At 38.7% G+C, this 12,923-nt stretch overlaps 1 protein-coding gene across 4 annotated transcripts in view; it reads left to right on the forward strand.

Annotated features, from left to right (window-relative positions):
• The window catches only part of LOC146500085 (interleukin-1 receptor-like 2), a 32,911-nt gene extending 21,072 nt beyond the window's left edge, over window positions 1–11,839 (forward strand). For all 4 annotated transcript variants that reach the window (XM_085135408.1, XM_085135409.1, XM_085135410.1 and 1 more), the window contains exons 6-12: window positions 552–614; window positions 797–929; window positions 1,088–1,242; window positions 4,352–4,492; window positions 5,480–5,647; window positions 6,363–6,643; window positions 10,805–11,839. In XM_085135408.1, the coding sequence (XP_084991534.1) occupies window positions 552–614; window positions 797–929; window positions 1,088–1,242; window positions 4,352–4,492; window positions 5,480–5,647; window positions 6,363–6,643; window positions 10,805–11,092 (1,229 nt within the window). In that variant the 3' untranslated portion in view covers window positions 11,093–11,839. The remainder of the gene's footprint in view (window positions 1–551; window positions 615–796; window positions 930–1,087; window positions 1,243–4,351; window positions 4,493–5,479; window positions 5,648–6,362; window positions 6,644–10,804) is intronic.
• Window positions 11,840–12,923: the final 1,084 nt, after the last annotated feature.

Raw genomic sequence — 12,923 nt, forward strand, 5'->3', positions numbered from 1 at the left:
CTAAGCCTCATGTAGCTTATAGGTTAGCACCTAGATACAAATTATGATTCACAGATTCACTTAGTGAAAATTGTTATGTTATATCTTGAATAAGCATGTGGCACAAGACGGAGAAATACAAAACAAAAACTGTGTTTGCCGTGGGCTACACAAGATAAAGACCTCGTCAGGAGCCCCCACACAGCTGAGAGGAGCAGCTGTGTCTTTGTTCTGTTATTCAAGCAAGGTTTATGTTTGACTGCTAACTGACCGACATATACAGTAACGCCCTCAAACACAAACAAAACAGAACAGAACAGCTCCCAAACACTTGCAAGGGAGCTGAGGTATCGTGACTTCTACACTGAGCGCAGTTGAAAGGACAGAATCACGGTTGCCCAACACATCCCAGCCCAAAGGCCTCAAAGACTATCTTGACACTTGTTAGTAATAATGGTTTCTTAGGTTTGCTTACTGTAAAACTGTGAAAGAGAAATATGATTCCATTTCCATTATATCTTTGTGATTATTCAACCTCTACTGTAAGCTACATTTGATGTTCTCTGTTTCAGGGGATTACTCTTTGGTTCCACAAGTGCATGAACCCTCCAATGATGTAATCAAAGCACAGAGAGGTAAGTCCTCTAATGTAAGATCTTCTGAGAAATGTGGTGTTCTGTTGATTTCATATTTATATATCTCAGGCTTCATTTAGGCCAACATATTGTGTCGAAAGCCACAGACTTCTGCAGGGAGAGTAAATGCTAAATATACAGTTTCATGTTTATACTGAGTCACTGTTTGCGCATGTTTTCAGGGTACAACTTCAGTAAAAGGTGCCTGGTGTTTGTGCCGGGTGTCGGGAAGCCTTTCGTTGATATTTATTGGTTGGATAAAGGTGGATTCTTTGAGACTAACACCTCTCACCGTGTCCACATGTTAGAACAGCGGTCAGTACCTTTTTACTCTAAATCTATTTAATTTATCTGCTTTATCGGTGAACCAGTGTTCAGAGTTGATGTTTTTTGAGACGCCTGTCTTAACAGGCACAGTGCACCACATTTTGTCACATCACCTTTTAACCGTTTCATCTGATTGTCCTCAACAGTTTGCTGCCCCAAAATGGCTCCAGTAAAGGTGCGTGGTTAGAGACCTGGCTGATATTTTCTGAGCTAAGGGAGGAGGACTTCTACGTCAACTACACCTGCCGTGCGTACAGTGACAGGGGCTTTCCTGAAAGATATTTCAGTCTGCAACCAGAAGGTAAAAACAGAGTCTCCCCCAAACATGATATTTTAGTTTGTCTCTAACCTTGAGCAATCAAAGCTTTACATTTGAGAATACCACTGCATGTTCTCACAATTACTTAATCAAGTAATCTTTTCATTTAAGTGATTATCTTATACATGAATAAGAATTAGTTCATTACAATACAGAAAATTTTGCCTTCAATGTAAATGTTTTGCCTCTTGATAGGTGTTAAACCACCAGCTAAACCAAACACATTAGCAAACTTTCTACTTAATGAACACAGCTCATAATAACAATGCAGTCAAATTGCTGTTAGGGTCCCACAGCTGAATAAATAGCTGAATAAACTAGGGATGCACCGATACCGATAGTGGTATCGGTATACACTATCGGTACCGATACCACTATCGGTATACCGATAGTGGTATCGGTATCGGGGGCCGATACTGTAAAATGTGTGTGTACTCATACTCGTAAAAGTTAACTGATACCATGAACCGATACTAACTTATTTCATTAATCAGAGGGTGGCTTGTCATTTCTGTTGTAGTTTTTTAGATTGGCCACTAGGGGGCCAATTATTATTTTATTTATTATTTATTTTATAATGTGGCGTGGGTGTGGTCTCTGGCCAGCTGCAGAGGAGGGGTGACACAGTGAGCTCCCGGGGCGGCGCAGGGGCGAGGTCGACAGGTGTGCTGGGTTCCGACACTGATTGTGTGTCTTTTTATGTTGACAGTGACAGTCGGAGGGAGAGCGGACGTGACAGTTGCAGAGAGCGGGAGTGGCTGTGAATAAACCCACATCTCTAAATAAAAAGCCTTGCTGTCAAAACAATAGCCCCAGCGTATGTTTATCGGGTCGAACGCTACACATAATTTTTTATATTTTATTATTTATTTAATAATAATTATTTTGTTTGTTTGTTTACAATATGGACACTCTGCAATAATTTAAAAGTTTATTTTATTCGCAAACCTAATTTGTATTTATTTTATTCCAAACAGAAGTGTTTATTTATTATTCTGAAAGCTCGAGACAGTGGCAATAGTTCAGTGATATTTTGTTAAATTACAATGTGGAGACTCTGCAATAATTTAACAGAAGTGCTTATTTTTCACTTGAAATTTTTTTGTGGTCATTTTTATTAAGATTTTATTTTTTATCGGCAGGGAATATGTTAAAACCTGTCTTCCAATTCATTGCATTTGTGTGTGTGTGTGTGTGTGTGTGGTAGAAGTATCGGTTTTTGTGCTCTGTATCGGCAAGTACTCAGATCCAAGTATCGGTATCGTATTGGTTTGAAAAAATTGGTATCGTTGCATCCCTAGAATGAACTGTTAATATACAGTAATTGTTATGACTTGGACCTGTTAATAACTTAGTATGAAACCTGCACTGCTTTAGTCAAACACACAGCAAAATGAAAATCTGTGAAAATCTTTTGAGGTCAATCAAATAACAAGCTTTGATAAATACTTTCACAATTTTACATATTTCAATAAGTCATCATGGTGATGTACCTCACTAAGAAATCACCTGTATAACAGTAAAAACCCAGGATTCGGCGAGGCCTTAAAGAGCAAACGTGGCTCATGTAAGAAACATTTATTATCATGACAACAGAGCCATGTTCAAGGTAAATAAAGTCTTACTCCAGCATAGCATCTAATATTCAGACAAACAAACAAAATAACAAAGGAGTCTATATCTAAAATATTATTTGTAGAGGATTAGAAGTTGTTACAAACATGCATGAATTGTAGTTCTCGGAGGCATTATTAGAACTATGACCAGCAGAGGGAGCTGTTCAGCCTGCTCAATCTACTCAATATACATACCGTATTTCCCGGACTAGAAAGCGCACCTGAATATTAGCCGCACAAGCTAAAATCAGGGGAAAATCCTGTTTCGTACATACATTAGCCGCACCTGACTAAAAGCTGCAGGTGTTTCAATGTTGACTTATCATATGTAAGAGAATATGCACAAAGGGGATTGTCAGGAAAGAGATGGCTGTTTGGAGACACACCCCTTTATTAATATTTTGAAAAACAAGTTACGGGTACATATTTGCATAACTTTTTAGGTATATGTACAAGTAGCGGTAATTACAAGTACGAAACATGTACTGTGCTTCATAAATGAGTAACAAATGTAGTACATAACAATAACCTACAGCACACCAGAAAAATAGATTCGGACTACCTTTTAGGCTCAGGTGCAGTGACACGGCTTTAACAAGAAGAAAAGTCAGTCATTCACCACTAAAACCACCAAAGTCCTCTTCTCCAGTGTCGGATACGAACAGGCTCAGGATGGCTTCGTCATCCACTCTCCGCTTCTTTCCTTCGTTGTCACTTTCAAAACCAAACAAATCCTCGTTGTCAGTGTCAGAGTCGAACACCCTCAGAAGGGCCGTGGCAGCAGTCCAGCCCTTCGAAATCCGTTGGTGATCATGGATGTTTTCACACTTTTCCACGCTGTCAGAATCCACTGGTGGAGTTGGGCATAACTTGCTTTTCGCAAGTTTATCGCCGCTCGTCATCCACGCCTCCCGCTGAACGCGTAGCGCTACTTTGAAGTTTGTTTTTCGCGCTACTTGTACGGCACTATGTTGCCTGGTGGACGGACATGTGACCAACATACCACTCTTGAACCCCGATACTGTGTGTCTGATCACATGCCCTTCCGCCAGGCAACGTAGTGCCGTACAACAGCGGAACAAACAAAACAAATCCTCTTACAATATCACAAAAATCACGGACAATCCATAGAAAAGCCGCACCTGACTAAAAGCCGCAGGGTTCAAAGCTTGTGCAAAAAGTAGCGGCTTATAGCCCGACAATTACGGTAATTAAACCAGAGGCAAAATTTTATGCTTTCAAAGATGCTGGTGAAAATATGAACATTACAAGAGAAAACAGCTGAAAAACAGTTACATTTTTACACTGCTATGTTATGCTGTTTTTATACCAGTTAAATCTGATATAAATGTTAATTTGACTGAAAAGTAATTTTTTAGACATTTGAAGCCATAATGAATTTAGAGCCAGTGCATCAGCAGCAAATATACAATCTAAAATTTTATGTCTGGTATGTTTGCTGTTCATCTCCACAGATCCAAGTGGCATAGCTATCGGATCTGTGCTTGGTGGTATGATGGTTCTGTTTATCATCACCGTCACCCTATACTACCTTTTTAAGATTGAAATAGTGCTGTGGTTCAGGAGAGCATTTCCAGTCTTCTACAAAAATAAAGGTAAGTTCTCAGCAGCTTTGTAGTTATTAATGTGCAATCGATTTACGTATTATAAACAGAAAACAATAGCAACAATAATGTCATCTAACAGTACAGTACTTAACAATGGAAATACCCCAAGCAATGTTTTCAGCTCGCACCTTTACTCCACACACAGTACCCACATATTCACGACAACCTACAGAGTCATAAACTTTACTGCGTGTGTCAGCAGCGAGAGCAAACAAAGGAAACAAGCTAACCACAGGACTGCTTACTCTGCTTCTCATCAAATGTCATTTGCTGATTATGAAAGAAAGGGATAGCAAACACTGGACTGCTTTTGCTAAAAGTCGATGATTCTTAAGACTTCAGAAAGCATCCATGGCTGAATCAGTAAGAAAAGTACTGTTTGAAAACCCGAACAAGAAGGAAAACAGCGTTACCCACACAGTTTGACATGTGTGAAATCGTATATGCAGATAGCAAAACACAGAAGTAGCACGTAGTTTGATGTGTAACACCTCAAAAGGAAAGTGCAAATGCAGTAGCTACTGTTTGCTGTCATCATCAATTAGCATATTGGTAACTTTATTTATTTATTTATTACACTGTTGCTTCAACAAATTGTTTCATGCTGAATTTATTCAGTGAATTTAAATGTTTTTATACATGTTTGACATAATGTCTCCAATTTGTTTCCAGTCTAAGAAACAATGCAGGATAGCTGCACATGCTCGGTGAACTCCAGGCGTATCTGCCGGTTTCCCGATGGCTTGGTGTCGTGGGGTCATTTTGCAATAAATTACATGCACTGTCCCTGTCCCTGCTTGGTAGCAAACTGTCTGACAATATAAATCGAACTTCTTGTTGCAAAGCATAAACACAGCAATAATTAGAATAACTGAGTTTATAGATGACAGCTCTAAATATTGAATTGAAAGATCAAATTTTGAGGGTTTTAGTCGAAACTATGCATGTCATAAACTTTTCCTTTTCTTGTGTTAGACTTGGATGGGAAGCTTTACGATGCCTATGTGGCATACCCACAGCCCTGTGACCTCGGATTCAGCAAGGATGTGGAAACATTTGCCCTTCAAACACTGCCTCATGTGTTGGAAAGGGCCTGCGACTACAAACTCTTCATAGCAGGCCGTGACTGCCTGCCTGGGCAAGGTAATTTACCCACAGCAAACAGTACGGAGACATGTGGCCCAGAGCCATTTTTTAAACCACAGAGCCTAACTTGCACTGTTTGAAGAAGGACTGGCATTTAGTATTATAAAAAATAATAATAACAACCACAATTTCATGCTTTTCTTTAAATTAATTTGTGATTTTTTTTTAATCCCACCCATTATTGGCAGATCACTTCAAGATCTTAAATATTATTAGGCTGTTTTACACGTAGCGAGCTTAAAATCTTGAAAGACTACCCAAAAAGCTTCTGTTTGCATTTCGTTTAGCTGGTCATGGTGTATTTTTAAGTAAATACCACGGGCTGTAGGTGGTCAAAGCTAGCCTCTTTTTGTCTTCACTCTCTATATATGTATATATGAGAAAGGGTCTATATAAGTTGTTTTGTGGTGATCTTGTCTTGCCTTTTCGTTTTCAAATATTTTGCCAGTTGCTGTGACTCCCTAAGTAGAAAACATGTGGCAAAGTCAAATTATTTATTTTTTGTTCATGCAGTTAAAAAGTAGCATTGCATTAGCTTGTGAAGAAAGGCAATTTGGCTGTCTGCTGCGATGGTTGCATTGACTTCTTTTCAGTTTAAAAAGGAATAAACTTCTAAATATAACTGTTAGAGCTGTATATAGCTAAGTTTAAGTTCACTTATTTAGCTCCTATTTTCTAACCGTGTGTTTTCATCATTTGTTCCCTCCTGCAGCTATGGTGGACTCTGTTGAAGAAAACATACAAGCCAGCCGCCGTGTCCTCCTTCTCTACACTGCTTCCTCTTTTACCACCAAAAGACATACAAGCAGCACCAGCAGTAATAATAACAACATTTCTAAGAGCGGCGAATGCGGCGATGAAAGTCAAAGAAATGCCAGTGACAGCTTTAGCATTACAAGCTCTGATGTCGGTGATAAAGTCTGTAAAGACACAAGGCAGCAGCTGGAGTGTGTGGCAGCAATGCACCGAGTGCTGATCGAGGGCTCCCTCAAGGTGAGGAAATAGACACTCTTCAGAGGCTCTGAAAAAACTGCCAGACATCAGACTAATGTCAAACAGAGGCAATTGCATATCTTGCTATTAAACATGAACTCCTACACCAGGGGTGTCAAACTCAAATACAAAGTGGGCCAAAATTCAAAACTGGAACAAGGTCGCGGGCTAACGTTAATATTTATTGAAAAAAAATCTTCCTCCAGATTTAAGAATGAATCTCTTCTTATGGACTCAAACAAGTTTTGCTGAAAAACTGAATATGGAACAAGCAAAGCTTAATACTAAACAATATATATATTAGCTGTATAATACCAGTAGGCCAGCTCTAATAATAATTTGGTATGGTATTATAAAATGTAATTAGGCTGCGGCCACGAGCCAGAGTTTGACACCTATGTCCTACACGATCAGGAGCTGAGCAAAAATTGGCACACAGGTACATATTAGGTCCATTCTTATGTACACTACTGGTCAAAAGTTTTTGAACACACCAATTTTTCCAGTTTTTAATTGAAAATGATGCTGTTTAATGTTTCATGCACTCTGAAATAAAAGCATAGTAGAAATAAGCAATTAGAGTTAAAAAAAAAAAAAGAAAAAGAAAAAGAAAGAAAGCATGGAATCAATTTATAGACCAAAACCTTTGACTCATCAAAGTTGCTGTTAAGGAACGGCTGTGTGCAGACAGGAATAGGACCCAAGGTGCAGACACTCGGAGGCAAAACTTAAACTCAAAACAGCTTTAATGTTAAACTCAAATATAACATAACTGGAAATATCAAAAATAAACTTACACTGGAGGACTGGGAAAAACACACAGCTAAATAAACAGTAGATCGCGACAATGACAAACTGAAACACAGGGCTTAAATACATAGAGGGAGCAATCAGGGAATGGGCAACAGGAGGGAAACACAGCTGGGGCAAATCAGAACTGACGAGACAAGGAAGCGTAAACTGAACACACTGAGATAAGACAGAGACCTTCAAAGTAAAACAGGAAACACATAACACAGACTGAACAAAAGACACAGACTCACATGCAGGCACTACAACAGAGGGAACAGAGATGTGGGACCAGGGCAGACACAGACACTGACTGGACACGGGGATATAGCAGACAGGGGAGACAGCAACTAAGGATTACACAGAGACAAACCATAAGACATGACTCTAACGAAAACCCAAAGACTAGAAATTATAAATAATATAATAAACTCAAAAACCCTGGGTCAGCGACCCAGGCATCCTAACAGTTGCCACCTTTGGTAGATGATAGCTGAACACACCCGTGGCGTTCTTTCTACAATAAAAATCAAATATTCTTCACAAAGTTCTTCCCATATCTGTTGCAGTTCAGTTCACTTGTAGGTTGCTTTGCTTTCATTCTTGTGTCCAGTTCTGTGCTGTCTGCTCCATGTTTTCAAACTTATCATTTCGTTTGGGTCATTATCTTCCTGTAGGATAAACCCCTGCCCTACTACGTGCATACCAGAGGGTATTGCATAGCACTCCACAATGGTGTGGTAATCATTTTGGTTAAGAGGGCCTCTCACTCTGTCCAAGTCACCGACCATGAATTTGGCAAAACAGCCCCAGACCTTCACACTTCCCCCTCCATGTTTCACAGTTGATACCACACACTTTGGAATCATCCTTTCACCAATTCGATGTGTGTGAAGATTTCAAATTTTGATTCACCAGTCCATAATGCCTTCTTCCAGTCTTCAGTAGTCCAATGGTGGTGTTTCATGGCCCAGGCAAGCCTCTTTGTCTTATTCTGACGTCATAGCAACGGCTTTCTTGCTGCAACTTATCCAGTCAACCCTGCAGCTCAAACTCTTCAATTGAAATTACTTACTATGGCCACTATTGAGCTGTGCTTGAAGCTGTTGTCCTGTGAGCCGCCTATCATACAAGATGTTAGCTCTCAGAAACTTGTCCTCTGATTCATTTGTGGCGTTTCATCTGCCAGACCTCTTCCTGTCAGCATTTGCCCCAGTTTCTGAGTGCCTTTTGATGGTGAAGGAAACTTTATTCACTGAAACCTTTCTTTGCAATTTCTCAGTAGGAAAGACCTACATTTGTGTCATGATGGTCTGCCTCTCTTCCATTGTCAATTGCCTTTTTTTCTCGCCATTTTTGTAGCAACACACCACTATCTGCAGTACAATACTGTTCACAGATGCTCACGAGGGTTTGGTACCACAGTGTGTTCCAACATTGCTTTTATGCAGACAGAGGGGGTTGTAAGTAATCCAGAAAAACTGGAACACCTGTAGGAATCAGTTGCACTAGCTTGATCAGTTGCACCAGCTTCAGCTCGATCAAGCTTGATTAACCTCAATTGCTGCAAAACAGCTTTAAATTGTTAAAATATATTGTGTCCCCTGAAAAAGACGACACAATTTTTGTATAATTCTGATATGCACATTATATTTCTTTTTTTTCCATATATTTTTATTGAAATTTTTTATAGTACTATACAAACAAATGTTGAACACCCTCACATTCACACATCCATCCATACATCAAACCTGCCTACATCACATTCAAATGTAGAAATGAGCATAGTTCTCACAGTAATACAAAAATACAATGGGTTAGGATAGACAAGATTTTCCCTTCCTTCCCTTCTTCTTTTCCTTCTTTTTCATAAATGTCCTTCACCTCAACTCCCTAAAATATCCATATATGGCTTCCACATATTCACAAAGTCCCATTGTTTGCCCTTGGCAATATATGTTAGTCTTTCCAGGCCTAGAGAGACTGCAATTTCCTTCTTCCAGAGTCCCATGGAGGGAGCATCCATACTCTTCCAACATAGCGCAATGGCTCTTCTGGCTTGAAGTAGTCCATAGTCCAGTAATTTAGTTTTTTTTTCCCGATTGCTTAAATTCCCTTGGATATATTCCAAGTACACAGAGTTTTCCTTTTAAAGGGATTTTTACCTTAATTTTTACCTTAAACACAAGTCCTGGATTTTAGGACACTCCCATAGACAATGAAGAAGAGTTCCTTTTTCAACTAAACATTTAGTACAGATGTCCGGAATATCATTGGACATATGATGAAGCTTGACAGGTGTTATATAGGTTCTCATGAGCCATTTATATTGCAGTAGTTTAAAGCGTGTGTTTATTGTTTGTTTTTGTGCTTTTAAGCAAGCCTGGTTCCAGTCATTTTCATCTATGTCCTCTTGGATCTCCCTTCTCCAAGCATCCAGCTTATCTGCTGCTGAGTCTTTGGAGGAAAGCATCAGTAAATTATAATATATAGAGAGAAAACCTTTCCCCTTTGTATTCTTAATGCATACCTTAATGCATGGTGGAAGTTCAGCAATCCTTTGCAGTTTTGATGACAAATAGTTTTTCAATTGTAAATATTTATGCACATTATATTTCAGTTTTGGTTAACCTTACCTTTTTTTTTTTTTTAACCCTCTGACAGTTCAGCCCTTCCCTTGCACCAGTTCAAGCTATTCATTGGACCTCAATAAATAGCAATAAATACTTGGAAAAACTGGGGTGTTCTAAAACTTTTGACCCGTAGTGTATGTCAGACATTATGAGGTCTTTGTGTTGCCTAAAACCACAAGGAATGGGCTAAAATGACAACAACACATAATTATTCATGTAAAAACATGAATTTTGTATAAGTCTGTATTTCATACATATATATGGATAGATAGATAGATAGATAGATAAGTATAAGGAAAAAATATTACAACATCATAATATTTTGTGATGTGTGAGCTAGATGCAGATGCCCAAATCAAATTCATATGGCTCCGATCTTGATCAGATTTTTTTAGTATGGATTTCCATTCTCACCTATATCAGGCTAACTGATCAGCTAAAGAGGCAGTTGAGAAATTTATTTCTGTGCTAAATTTTGTGATGTCAAACATGAGTGTAACAGGAGGACTGATGGGCATTTCATAAGTACTGACTGTACTTCTATCCCAAAATCAAAACATATTAAATAATAATGATAAATGTAAGAAGTGAATGCAGGATTACTGATTAACGTGAAGTTCAGAGCCCAGAGTTTATTTCCTGTATCTGATTCTAACTACAACTTTAAACAGAAAGATACCCTTTTGCCTAATGTGTATTAAATCATTCCACCGAGTCTAATCTAAGCTCTACTGTGCAGGTGGTTCTGGTTGAGCTGGAAGAGATCACGCCAGCTCAACTGGCTCTATTTCCAGAGTCAGTGCGTCATCTGAGGAAGAAGCAGGGTGCCGTGTGTTGGTGGAAGAACCAGAGGACGAGGCAAAGGTGGAAGACGTGCATGAGTGGAGCTGATGTAGAAAAAAGTGGAACAGACTCACAGCTGTCAACATCCCTCTCCCCTTCCTCTAGGTTTTGGAAGGAACTGAGGTATCACATGCCTGTCCGGGGCAAGAGGGTCGTGTATCCTGAAACAATAGCCTTTCTGTAATTCTGATGGCGATCTGTGTTTGTCAGATATTGAACCAGAGAGTACCTGGTTTCTAATGTAAATGTGGCAGTTGCATTTACTCACTCACAGGTAGATCGTGGGCACTGTTATCAGAAGCAGTGACACCAAGACCCTGAGTCAAGTTTACAGCAGAGATGTCACCTTTACCTTCTGTGGAACTTTTCAAGTAACACATTGCAATGAGTATAAAAAAAGTGTAAGAAATGTGGATAGTATTGGCTAAAGATGACAGCTGGTCATGGACAGATCAGTGCAGTGTCTGAATTGTCCACAGTTTGTATGTGAACTGCTGACAATCAGTAACAGAAGGGGCCTGAAAAATAATGCAGATGAAAATAGCTTGAATGGTCGTACAGTTATTTTATCACCACAATCCTCAACATCCCAGCTGACACTGGGCGATAGGCATATCAGGAAATGTACATATGTATGATTAAACTTGTAAATATGTAGAAAAAAGATATAAATTAACATGTAAAAACTGTAAAGATGAACAACCAGAAAAGTATACATTCATGATGATTTTTTAAATTTATGTATATTATTTGTAAAAACAACATCATGAAATGAGGCTGCATAAAAATTGAGGTTAAAATGTATGCGCTAACATTTTTAATCAATGATTTTTTTTTTTTTACTTATGATTCTGGGAAATTGTAAATACTGTTTTCTATTTGAATTTTGTTTTAAAGTGTGACTATTTTGCAAATAAAAAGATTATTTTCAGTTTTTACTTTTTTCCATTCCTCCTCAGGAAACATACACCACAAAGACACTGGGTCTAGTATTATAGCGGGTTTTTTTTTGTCAATTTACTTTACATTTCTGCTACAGTGATTTTACTTAAATATAAAATTACCCCGCCAAATCTTAAATCTTTGCTTAAACCATGTAACATGTTTGTCAGTGTACATGAGCAGAGATGGGCAGTAACGCGTTACTTGTAAAAGTAATCGGATTACAGTAACGCGTTACTGTAATCCGATTACTTTTTCCAAGTAACGAGTAAAGTAAGGGATTACTATCGCAAAAACGGTAATTAGATTACCGTTACTTTTCCGTAGGAACGCTGCGTTACTGCGTTACTAAAACCGTGATTTTTTTTGCGAGAATGTCTCATGACAGTGACGTAAGCGAGTGCGACGCTCGTGACAACAGCTGTGTGCAGATCAACAATGGATCATATATCGAGTGCGGGAGAGAGTATGAGCGTGCAGCGTTTAAAGCGTGGAAGTACTGACCTTACTTTGAGTTTGATTCCATAAAAAGTCACAAAAACATTACCGTCCGCTGTTCACTGCGTGGGAAGAAAACTTCTTTTTACAGCGAAAAAACCCCTAAACAAGCACCGAGTAGCTACGACGTAATGGGAAATTCACAGAGAAACTGCCGTATCCTTCCGCTGCGGCACACCTGCACCAGGGTAAACCTCCGCCCACCCCACTCCTGCTTTACAGGTGAAAATAGAGCAACAGGACCGCTAGTCTTTGACTTTATTTATTTTCTGCTGTGTTTTACTTGCATCTATTTGAAAGAGTGAGTGTAAACACAAATATATATATATATATATATATATATACATATATATATTATGTGCTGGAATGTGCAGAAAATAGGTTTAAATGTTAAACAAATTTCTTCCAGTCAGAGAATGTTGCATATAATTACATTTTTGCTTGATGCATAAAGTTAAAAGGTTAAAACTAATAAAACAAGTTTTAAAAAGAGACTTTTCCATTTGATTATATTTTGTATGATGGATTATGTAGAAAAAGTAGGATTGGGCTGAAAGATCTATCACTTTATCACC

This window comes from Neolamprologus multifasciatus, chromosome 16 (assembly GCF_963576455.1).
Source record: "Neolamprologus multifasciatus chromosome 16, fNeoMul1.2, whole genome shotgun sequence".
NCBI classification, from domain to species: Eukaryota; Metazoa; Chordata; class Actinopteri; order Cichliformes; family Cichlidae; genus Neolamprologus; species Neolamprologus multifasciatus.